Here is a 12420-nt window from a genome sequence, read left to right on the forward strand (position 1 = left end):
CTAATCATTTTTAGCAGTTATGTTAAAATTGCTAACTAGCATGCTAACATGTTAGCATGCTAACTATGTTAACCATGTGACTTAGTAAACTTAGCTGATCATTTTTAGCAGTTTTACTAAAAATGCTAACTAGCATGCTAACATACTAGCATGCTAACTATGCTAACCATGTGACTTAGCTAACTTAGCTAATCATTTTTAACAGTTTTGCTAAAAATGCTAACTAGCATGCTAACATACTAGCATGCTAACTATGCTAACCATGTGACTTAGCTAACTTAGCTAATCATTTTTAACAGTTTTGCTAAAAATGCTAACTAGCATGCTAACATGCTAGCATGCTAACTATGCTAACCATGTGACTTAGCTAACTTAGCTGATCATTTTTAGCAGTTTTGTAAAAAATGCTAACTAGCATGCTAACATGTTAGCATGCTAACTATGCTAACCACGTGACTTAGCTAACTTAGCTGATCATTTTTAGCAGTACGAATCTTTATTTTAACTATGTAGAAAACTTTATGAATTGCATCCACACATCAGCAGCCTTTTAACGGTGTTAATCACGAACATCTTAAAGTGACAGGCACTCAATGGGAATTTGTGACCGCTCTTCCAGAAGCGCATTTGTGAGGTCACACACTGATGTTGGATGAGATGACTGGCTCAGGACTCTGTGCAGGCCAGTCAAGTTCATCCACACCAAACTCTGTCATCCATGTCTATGGACCTTACTTTGTGCATTGGTGCACACTGATGTTGGAACAGGAAGACTGAGAGCCAGTCTCTTCGCCCAACATCAGTGTGTGACCTCACAAATGCACTTCTGGAAGAATTGTCAAAAATTCCCTTAAACACACTCCTAAATCTTGTGGAAAGCCTTCCCAGAAAAGTTGAAGCTGTTAAAGCTGCAAACGGTGGACCGACATCATATTAAACCCTATGGATAAAGAATGGGATATCACTTAAGTTCATGTGGGAGTCAAGGCAGGTGACTCAATACTTTTGCCAATATAGTGTATATATAGATATATATATTATGTATAATGACTTTAACCCAATCCCACTGGTGTAACTTATTAACTGACATGGCATTTCAATGTTTTAGACACTCCTCGTGCAACCAACACAATGCTAGGTAAGTCAGGGTGAAAAATGTGCACAGATTATAAACTGTGATATGGGTTTGTAACTTTAACCCAATCCTTCTGGTATAACCTGTTGACTGACAAGACATTTCAATGTTTTAGACTCACCTCATCCAAGTCACACAGTGCTGGGTAAGTCAGAAAAAAAAAAAAGAAAAAAAACCAGATTATAAACTGTGATGTGGGTTTATAACTTTAAACAATCCCCATTGTTTTAACTTATTAACGGACATGGCATTTCAATGTTTTAGACACTCCTCGTGCAACCAACATGATGTTAGGTAAGTCAGGGTGAAAATGAGCACAGATTATAAACTGTGATATGGGTTTATAACTTTAACCCAATCCCACTGGTGTAACCTGTTGACTGACATGACATTTTAATGTTTTAGACTTACCTCGTCCAAGCCACACGGTGCTGGGTAAGTCAGGGAGAAAAATGAACACAGATTATAAACGGTGATGTGGGTTTATAACTTTAAACAAGCCCCATTGTTTTAACTTATTAACTGACATGGCATTTCAATGTTTTAGACACTCCTCGTGCAACCAACATGATGTTAGGTAAGTCAGGGTGAAAAATGAGCACAGATTATAAACTGTGATATGGGTTTATAACTTTAACCCAATCCCACTGGTGTAACCTGTTGACTGACATGACATTTTAATGTTTTAGACTTACCTCGTCCAAGCCGCACGGTGCTGGGTAAGTCAGGGAGAAAAATGAACACAGATTATAAACTGTGACGTGGGTTTATAACTTTAAACAAGCCCCATTGTTTTAACTTACTAACTGACATGGCATTTCAATGTTTTAGACCCTCCCCGTGCAAACTACATGACGCTAGGTAAGTCATGGAGAAAAATAAAATCAGATTATAAACTGTGACAAAAAAGGTAGTAAAAGGTAGTAAATTCATCTCTATGATTCCTACATATACCCTGGGTTTGTAACTTTAACCCAATCCTTCTGGTATAACCTGTTGACTGACCAGACATTTCAATGTTTTAGACTCACCTCATCCAAGCCACACAGTGCTGGGTAAGTCAGGGGAAAAAACACAGATTATAAACTGTGATATGGGTTTATAACTTTAAACAAGCCCCATTGTTTTAACTTATTAACTGACATGGCATTTCAATGTTTTAGACACTCCTCGTGCACACAACATGATGCTAGGTAAGTCAGGAAAAGAAATGAGCACAGATTGTATTACTGTGATATGGGTTTATAACTTTAACCCAATCTTTAACCCAACTTGTTAACTGAAATTTCAATGTTTTAGACACACCTCAACCAGGCCAGATATTGAGGGGTAAGTCAAGGAGAAAAGTAAGCAACTATATGTGATCAGTGTGAAAGTAACATAACACTAGAGTCAAATAAGAACATTTTAATTTATGCAAAGTCTGACTGTACTTACAGATATAGGCATTACAAAGGTCCTGGGGATGCTGGCCCAGGTCCTACATGAGAACAAAGACATGAGGGGCGAGATAGCAAAGCTATCACAGGAGGTCAGGGCTCTGAGAAGAGAGATGGGGAACAGAGAGTCAGAAGGACCATGTTCTATAAAGTTTCCCCTGAGTGACACGGAAGGGTTTGACCTGGCAGAGACAATCCTGCGGGACCCTTCTGAAAAAAAAAAAATGGTACGGCTTACAACTGTAAGGGCAGTAAGAGTTAGTTAGAGGGAATGACTATAAACCCACCTCGTCTTGGCTCTCTATTTTTCAGCAGGCAATATCTTCTGCTATCCTTGGATTGTATAATTGAAGGGAAAAAACATAGAAAGCCATGATTGATAACAGATTGAAACAAGCTGATCAACTAATCCCTATTTTTGTGTACCGTTTTGTGTTGTTAGGTGTCTTTCTTTGCCCTCGTGGGCGGCCACATGGCTGAGAATGTCACAAGGAGAATGCTGTGCCAGGCTATGACCAACAGCCTGGCCAGCCAATTCAATTGGGCTGGCAAAGGCCAGAAAAGAGCCTTTAAAGATACCGTTCTACATGATGTCATGTTTGGTAAGTTGAAAAGTTGGCTGTGCCATTAAGGAACAAGTGATTGAATACTCTAAACTGTATATTTTCACAATACTTTGTTTGCACAATTATGTGTTATACAGTACAGGCCAAAAGTTTGGACACACCTTCTCATTCAATGCATTTTCTTTATTTTCATGAGTATTTACATTGTAGATTCTCACTGAAAGCATCAAAACTATGAATGAACACATATGGAATTATGTACTTAACAAAAAAGTGTGAAATAACTGAAAACATGTCTGTATTTTAGATTCCTCAAAGTAGCCACCCTTTGCTTTTTTGATAGCGCTGCAAACCCTTGGTGTTCTCTCAATGGGCTTCATGAGGTAGTCACCTGAAATGGTTTTCACTTCACATCTATGCCTTGTCAGGGTTAATTAGTGGATTTTTTTCCCTTATTAATGGGGTTGGGACCATCAGTTGTGTTGTGCAGAAGTCAGGTTGATACACAGCCGACAGCCCTATTGGACAACTGTTAGAATTCATATTATGGCAAGAACCAATCAGCTAAGTAAAGAGAAACGAGTGACCATCATTACTTTAACAAATGAAGGTCAGTCACCGGACCTGAACCCGAGATGGTTTGGGGTGAGCTGGACCGCAGAGTGACGGCAAAAGGGCCAATAAGTGCTAAGCATCTCTGGGAACTCCTTCAAGACTGTTGGAAAACCATTTCAGGTGACTACCTCTTGAAGCTCATCAAGAGAATGCCAAGAGTGTGCAAAGCAGTAATCAGAGCAAAGGGTGGCTACTTTGAAGAAACTAGAATATAAGACATGTGTTCATTAATAGTTTTGATGAATCTACAATGTAAATAGTCATGAAAATAAAGGAAACACATTGAATGAGAAGGTGTGTCCAAACATTTGGCCTGTACTGTAGGTGAACCAAGTGTATGGCTAAAAGCATAGGCCCTAGATGTAATTTGATATGAATGAACTAATTCATTATTGAAGACAGTTATGGCAAAGCATGTCAACACAATGGCAACTTCCTGAGCACATTCTAGACACTTTCTATACATAACAGAAGGGGGGTGGGGGTGGTAGTGTAGTGGCTAAGGGACTGGGCTAGCATGCAGTAGCCAAAAAAGTGGTGGCATGTATTCTGTAATCTGTAGTGAAATACATTTTAAAAGCAACCTTTCCAACACTGCATAAAGCAATGCATTTTGAATTATACTACATGCGTGCGTCCATACTTAACTTTCACTTAACTTTCGTATAATGTTATACAATGTTTTTGTAGCCTATGTATGGCTACGTACAATGAAGTATAGATATTTACCTGATGTTTGATGTCCTTTGCTTTGCTCGGTTTCAGCGGCACTCCAGAAACAGCTTCCCGGAAGCACAGTATTGGTTTTCGGGGAGACGGTCAAAAAGTGGCTAAAATACGCTCCCGAGAAGGAAGGAGGTGTCCCCAGGAAATAGACGCGTAAGTAGGCTATTGAGTCATTAATCAGCTGGACAATTTTGTCGATTTGTTTTATGTGATGCGGTGTATTCATTGGGCTCTGTATCTGTTTCTGTATTACAGACAACAAGATTGACGACGAGATTGAAGAAAGGAAAACAATAAATAAATATTATTTGATCCTCACAACTGTGTTATCATTAGCCAACAAGCTAAACATCACCAATCAGTTGTAACAACCTTACCCTGTTGTAGTAGGCCTGATAAAACACATGTTGGGTAATCCATCCTAATTGCGTTTAGCATGGTGTAATGGTCGATATGGCATTAATTTAAAGTCCATTTAGATGTAGGTTATTATCCTTATAGCATACAGGACGTGCATTTGTCTCCTACAAACGTTATGTAGCAAAATGATCCTGTCAGAAGGCGGTAGAGAGAGGATAGTCATGGTGTATGGTAAGAGTGCTAGTCTGCTATCCTGTTGTAGATAAAACAGGATGTTCTAGAATCTAGACCAAAATAATAATAATAAGCCTAATAATAAAAATAGTTGAATAAAGGTTGAACTGGGGTCGATACACCGTCATCTCTTGTCACGTTCTCAACGTTGATTCGACGCAGAACGGTATGTGCAAATTTTCGTTGATTCGACGTTAGACATCAACGTTTATTCGACGTGATTATGTTGAACAGCTGACGGTGATTCAATGTTGATTCAACGTCCTTTTGCTATCTGGGTCAGCTTCGGTCACGTCCTTTTACAATTTTATCATTGTAATAAAAAACGCAATTTGGCACATAATTTCAACATGCTGCTGGCCTACTAATTAATGCCTATTGTACTTTATTTTTTACAAAAAGAAAGAAATCCTTGATAAAATAACAAGTCATTCACATTACTTTACGCACTGGCATGTCAGGGTGACACTATGACGAGCCTGTTCTTAAGACTCCCATTCATTTTGACTGCATGGGAAGAGAGCGCGTCTTTTTCAGACAGACAGCGCAATTCATGATGATCGGACAAACTAGCGCCTCGATATTAAAGAAACGCCGACTCCATTCATTCCGAAAGTCCACCGCACAACAGTGCAACGTGCATGTTCACATTATAACCGCAAACTTGCTTGCTTGCCTTCTAAGTTTTCCGACTTTTTTTCCATACCTTCTTTTTTCCGCTGTGGATGCTATTGAGCTTGTAGAAGTCATACGAGTCATATCAGTCTCTGTCTCTCTTTTAAATGCCTATTCCCTGAAGGCTACAATTACTATGTGTTTGATATCGAAACAAAATAACCCAGGCAGTCTCATCTAGGATATAGCACAGGTTGAAGTCAATGTCAAGTTGGTTCTATTTACTGAGGTGAATGTGTGTGTGTGTGTAAACATCTTGTAGATGACTCAAATTACATCGGAAGAAGGAGTGAATACTGACAAGAGGCAAGCCGAAGGCTGCTGACAAGTTGTGGTACATGAAAATTTGGTACATGAAAATGTAGCTAAAAATTGGAGAATGCAATGCAATCAAGCATTTTGGACGACGCGGAGAGACAAGCCGGCAGCAGATTAAATGCTCGAGAGAGAAAAAGATGCTGTTTTAAAAGGATGTGCAGACCGAAGCTGCAGCAAACAGGTGATATTTAGACATTTATTTCACAAAATCCAAGACTAAGAACAGACAGACTATGTAACTGGACACATTGAGGCCAAAAATATTGAGAATTCTACAGGGAATGTTGAAGACGAAGGAGTGCTGGCAAGAGTCAAGCCGAAGGCTGCTGACAAGGGCCCGACGGTAATTGTAAAGCAATTTACAAAAGATTCACTGAACAAAAATGCTGATGTGGTACATGAAAATGTAGCTAAAAATGTGGAGAATGCAATGCAATCAAGCATTTTGGACGATAGGCTATATTGGCACACAGAATAGGCTAGGCAACAGGCCGATGTGCGTTTTATTTGGAGACTGTTTTGCGAGACAGAGACTGAGTTTGCTGCTGATATTCTGGGGATATAGGCTACAACATAGCCAATGTAGGACTTTAGCCTTTTAATATATTTGCTGCATTGGATCAGTCTTTCTAGAAAGAACAGGCAAGAGCTTTCTAGCCTCACGTCAGCAGCGCCGCATCCCATATAGGCTACATTAAAAACATCCCATATACATTATAAACACAGCAGATGGCGGCGGGTGCGGTTTTGAAAATTGGTCAAAAAACTTTGCTGATGCTGGATGGATTAAGTTTTGCTATGCAGTTATGGTTGAAATAATAACCCATCAGCGCATCTCTAGTGTGTGTGCCTCTCTCTCGCTCAGAGGGGAGGGGGAGGCTGAGGGGTCGATCAAGCATGGATTCTAAACTCTGTGGTGGATACACTCTAAAAAACATTGGGTTAAAAACAACCCAATTTCAACCCATCCACTGGGTAAATGGTCGAGCCCAGCACTAAGTTATATTAGCCCCGAAATTTGGGTTGTTCAACATTGGGTTATCGTAACAAAACTGTTAGGTTAAATCTACATAATTGTTGGGTAGGCTATCTTATACAACCCAGGATTTACATTATTTTCACTGTCATCTCTGGGTTATGCTGACCTAATTTATGGGTTATTCTAAGTATCTTATTTTTCTCCTTAATCCAATCACTATTAATTGATAATAATTCAAATAAATGTTTGCAAATCATTAATGTTACAATATAATGTTTTAAAATCCATCCAATGGGCAACAATAGCCATGCAATGAAATAAAACAGTTCGACATTTATTTATTTGGCAGTTTATTTTTTGAACAGATAGCTACATTCTTGGTACTACTTCAGAGGTGATATGGAAGAGTGGCAGGCCTACGGTAATGCAGTCTGAGTCAAGGTCCTCATGTGTGTGTACCTACATCATTTGAGTGTGATGGTGCATTCATGGCACCTCGGAATGACAAGCACCGCCCCCGTGGCACAACAAAGGTTAAAGGAACAAGCCACCCAAAATCAGTAGTAATATATGTTCTTACCTTAACTTTCACGAGTTGAGTCGTACCTCTCCCGCCTCGGTATGTGCACTCAAACGCTCTGGTGCGTGGCACGAATGTGTTAGCATGTTGCTATGCTAGCGGGCTCTGCCGTGGCCGTAGAGAGAGTAAGATGGCATTAATCAAACACATCCACGTTTTCCCTACTAAATACAGTTGCACAAGTAGTTGATTAAAAATGTTAGGGCACACAACATGAAACGTGACGATTTTCCAAGCGAATAAACAGGAGAACTACAATGTCTGGCGCAATAGCACTTGGGAGTACTTCGACCTAGGTAGTAATATTAATTAACACCTAATTGTAGATCCTACACTCTAAGAAATACTGGGTTATTTTCTCAACCCAAACGTTGGGTTGAGGCTGTCAGGACATTTTGTGGGGTTGTTTTTACTCATGTTGGGTTATTTTCTGTAACCCAGCTTATTGGGTTGATAGTTTAGGACAGCGCCCCTCCTCTCTCCCACCTGACGTGGAGTACACTACCCAGCACCTGGGTGACTTTAACACAGCTGCACAGTTATTTGAAAGTTTGAAAAAACATTGTTATTCTTCCAGCTAACATTAACTTACAATTACTGTTCATGTTAAATATACACAAAGACAGACTCATAAAAACATAGTTCTTTGTTCACTGGGTATGAACTGCTGACAGAAACAAAACAAACTTTTACAACAAACTAAAATGAGCATACCAAGCTGGTTGACATTAGCAGACCATATAGCTAGCATCAATGCTAATTAAATATGCTTCATGGTGGTTGTAGCCTAGACTATGGTTGCAGCTAACGTTTGTCAGCTAATATTAGCCAACACAGTTGAAGTAATGTTAGTCTCTTCACAAGCCACACATACGGTAATAATAATGCAAACAACATCTTATTAATTCATTCAGGGTAGCTTCATATTATAGCCATGTAACTTAACGTTACTGGGTGTTTTTGGTTGTAGCAGAGAAGACGGGCTCTGGTTGTAGTAGCACTATCAGACAGTCATTTAGATAACGTTACCCGGTAACGTTAGCATCTAGAACTAGAAGCTACAAGTTATTATAACTGCATAGGTGGTCATGGTTTCCGAGTGTGTTGCGCTAATATTTTGTCTCCTGGTGGATTTTTTATGTTTGTCAACATCATTCAATGATAATGGTTCATGAAAATCTTGAGATAAAGTTCTGTAAATAACAGTGATTAATGCACTCTTTTTTTTTCTTTGATTCACAGGGGTGATCCCCAAAACGGACGGTGGAATCTGCCTGCCTTCATGGAAGTATCACAAGGTTTTTCTATACAGAATGTATTATACCAGTATGCTATAAGAGTGTCTAATACAAAATGAAAAAAAAAAAAGTACCATATTTTACCATATAGCTCTTCCCTGATTTCACTGTTGTAATTTGAATATGATTTTTCCTCTTGGAGGATCTTCGAGAGAGTCTGTTTCTTTAAATGTAGTACAAATGATTGCGTTATGCTAGGATTTGAATGCAAACATTCATAATGTATATGCTATAGTGTAAGAAGTAACCAAAGATATTAATAGATTGTTTAATACAACATATACTTTTACCTCATATTCAAGATCCAAATTATTGCTTTCACTTGCACTTTTGCATATTATTTAATTAAGTTATTTTTATATTGCTATTGTCTGATTTGTTTTTTATGAAAGAGAAAACAACTCTTGAATTGATAAACAATGTGTGTCTGGTCTTTTTTCCCTTGGGCATACTGTTCAGTGACAAATAAAAAGTCTTGAATCATTAGCCTCATCAGTCAGACATTTAACAATATCCCAGATAGCAAAATCATTTTGGGCCAAAACTGGCATGCCATTTTGGCAAAGCTTTGGGATGATGTACGGCCCAAATTTGGGCCAAATTAGGCGTGCCAAAAGAAAAACAAAAGGCAGCCAAAACCAATTTTGGAATACCAAAATGTAGCCAGACATATCCCAAAGAGTTGGCAAAACCCCAAAACCTTGCTGAAAAGAGGCCTTAAATGACCCAAAGTGATGCCATAACTGACCCAAAGTGTTTCTATTTATGTATTTATTTAAACCTACTTTGTCCTAGTATTCTAGGCTTATTAAGTTATATGATTAAACTAGGTTCTGTGTGTTATGCAAAAAAAATTAAATGAAGCAAAATATTTTAAAATTATATATGTTTTATTAAAGCTGTTCTGCTTGTTGCTCCTGGTTGGGAGGCAGCTGACGGTTTTTCCTCCCACCCTCCCAATCCCCAGCCCAGTTAAACCACCTCTTCACAGCCTCCTCAATTTCTTTGTTTGTAGCAGATAAGCAGGATGGATTTCTCCTCACTGCATCTGTAAATGAGAACATACACAAAACAAGTTTTCAGTGTCAGTGATTTAACAGATTCTAAACAGCAATAATGTATGCTACAATCTTCTTCACTATGCTTTGAGTTCAGTTCAATTTCTACTAAGAATTGGCTGACAGTTGAATGATGGTTTCAGCCTGATATCCCTATAGCTACTGGAGCCTTTGGGGGAAAAAATGTCAGAGCCTAGAACAGGATATTTGTGAACAGTGATGAACAGTTTAAATGCTTACCCATAACAACTGATTTGAGATGTAATTTCTCAAACGGGATTTTCCCATTTAATCCCCGCCATGACATTTTCTTGGCCAGATTGTTCCTAATGGCCTGCTTTAGTATGCGCCAGACACTGTCCTTCACATCCACTCCCCCTGCCAATCCAAGAGTGATGACCTATAAAAGAACCAGTGGTATTATTTACTCAAAATAAAAGTACTATTGTTTGATAAATCACTCAGCATACCATTCTAAGAGAAATCAAAAGGAGCTCACCAATTCCTGGTGAAGGTCCCTGCTTGCGAGGTCGCGCTCCAAGACCTCCAGTGCCCTCTCATCCCCCAGGGGAAAATAAGCAGTATGCCTGGTGGTGGTGCACATCTGGCCTCCCTGGATGGATTTGTGGAGGTCCTGAAGAATGCGGATCATGGTTTTCTGCTGGTCCAGCAGAATTTGTTGGTTTACCAACAGATCACGCAGAAGAGCTGAAAAAAAAAAACATTAAGCATTAAAAGGCAGTTTTAAATAATCCTAAATGCATGTATGTGTGTATGTACATATCTATCTGTAGCCTGTAGGAAGTAAGACTGCGTTTAAGAATAATGACATCAGGTTACTAAATTATATGGGCAAGTGCAATAGTTCTACATATTTTAAAAATGGGCTTGTGTAATATTTGTGAATAAACTTAATCACATTAGGTTATATGGGCAAGTGCAATAGTTCTACTCTACGCAGATCCCGTTTGCATTTCTCGATGTTTTTGAAGGTAATGTACATACATTTAGCCTGCCATACGTCACATCTAAAATGCCTTCATGCACGTTAAATGCAGTTTTATAGGCTACAAAGGTAGCCAATGATCGGCTCACTGAATTATATGGCATACAGGCTATTTACATGTAACGGTGTGGAGGGCATGACTGGCGTTTATAACATATAAACGAATATTCTGAGTAACTTGATGTTAGCAATGACAATGTCTTTTTAAAATGAGAATAAGCGCGACTTACCTTACGTTGTCTGCTGGCAAACTGTTGTGAGACTTGGGGCTCTTCTGGGCATGGAATGTTCAAAATTCCATTTTAGCAATATATGAGAAACCTTTTAACATTCACAAACAGTTTATGATAATGAGCGATTTGTTGCAACACCCCAATTCGGTCCATTGGCAGACGTAATAGAACGCTGTGCAGTGATCTGACTTATGTCTTAAAGATGGCGCCCATGATTTCAGTTGTCGGAACTCTCTATATACGGCTCTGTGGACGGGTAGGAAGGGTTAGGCCTAAATTACCTCTTTCGGTGGTTGATGACCCAAATAGCCACTCACTATTGATGTCTGCAAAGGAAAAAACACATGTTGTGTTATTGGATAACGTTAACGACAGGTGAAGTTGACATTATCAATGGAGATCAAAGGTGCTCGCGCAGCAAACGTTCTAAAGGTTAACGTTACTGTTGCCGTTGGCTAATAACGTTAGCATGCTAGCATTAACGTAAGCACTAAAGTGACTTTTTAACATTGTAGTCACTATCATTACACTTACCTTTTCAACAGCTCAAGGAGGGAAAAATTGGCTTAAAGGTGCCATGTGTAATGTCCGCCAAAAAATCAATTCATACTCCACATTCCATAAAAGATGGGGGCAGTATACCTCCAGAAAGTGAGTTGGTCTACCCTACGGTAACAACCGAGACATGTGTATTGCAGTTTGGCTGGTGGTTATGTTGCCCGCATACCGCCTCCCATGGCCGAAACTGGCATTATGACACCTGTCGGGCTGTGGCTAGTAATTTAGCATGCTAATTCAGGTTGATATCCCTGCAGCGCTATACCTTGTCATTTTTTAAATGACATCATCACCCTAATTTCTTCTCATTCTTTTGATGCGTGTAGCTCATTTCTTGGACATTTTTACCTCAATTCTTACACATGGCACCTTTAAACTATATAACGCTATCTAATACTATACGCCAGCGGTTCCCAAACTTTTCCCCCCGCGTACCACCGCCTACATTCCGACTCGGCTCGCGTACCCCCACCATCCGACACATAAAAACGTAACGCATTCTATAACCCCCCACCCCCGCGTTGACAATATTTGTCCGTTTCCCGGTTTTAGGTGCGTGCATTTGGTCAGTTAAAAAGTTATGAAAAGTAGCCTGCATAGTAGCCTAACTACATCCACATACAATATCTTATAATAGGCC

At 39.3% G+C, this 12420-nt stretch overlaps 1 protein-coding gene and 1 long non-coding RNA gene across 5 annotated transcripts; one reads left to right on the plus strand and one right to left on the minus strand.

The window, feature by feature from the left end:
* Positions 1–967: 967 nt before the first annotated feature.
* Positions 968–4802, plus strand: LOC143118776 (uncharacterized). 3 transcript variants are annotated; one of them, XM_076279875.1, is made up of 14 exons: positions 968–1138; positions 1251–1280; positions 1400–1429; positions 1541–1570; positions 1683–1712; positions 1825–1854; positions 1967–1996; positions 2161–2190; positions 2299–2328; positions 2435–2464; positions 2575–2801; positions 3017–3176; positions 4521–4634; positions 4737–4802. In XM_076279875.1, the coding sequence occupies exons 1-13, from the start codon at positions 1132–1134 to the stop codon at positions 4628–4630; spliced, it is 774 nt and encodes a 257-aa protein (XP_076135990.1). In that variant the 5' UTR covers positions 968–1131; the 3' UTR covers positions 4631–4634; positions 4737–4802. The 3 variants fall into 3 exon arrangements, with proteins under 3 accessions (XP_076135990.1, XP_076135989.1, XP_076135991.1); XM_076279874.1 differs by having other exon boundaries at positions 4521–4802; XM_076279876.1 differs by lacking the exon at positions 1825–1854 and having other exon boundaries at positions 4521–4802.
* On the minus strand, positions 1194–4604 carry LOC143118777 (uncharacterized). 2 transcript variants are annotated; one of them, XR_012986213.1, is made up of 7 exons: positions 4485–4604; positions 2862–2907; positions 2573–2675; positions 2167–2186; positions 1831–1850; positions 1547–1566; positions 1194–1276 (listed from the first exon to the last, which is right to left on the minus strand). It is a non-coding gene; the product is annotated as an uncharacterized LOC143118777 (long non-coding RNA). The 2 variants fall into 2 exon arrangements; XR_012986212.1 differs by lacking the exon at positions 4485–4604 and having other exon boundaries at positions 1201–1276; positions 2862–2956.
* Positions 4803–12420: the final 7618 nt, after the last annotated feature.

Source organism: Alosa pseudoharengus, unplaced genomic scaffold, assembly GCF_046254945.1.
Source record: "Alosa pseudoharengus isolate Yale_2024_CS ecotype anadromous, Long Island Sound unplaced genomic scaffold, YU_APseudo_1.1 YU_APseudo_1.1_scf_12, whole genome shotgun sequence".
Lineage (NCBI taxonomy): Eukaryota > Metazoa > Chordata > Actinopteri > Clupeiformes > Clupeidae > Alosa > Alosa pseudoharengus.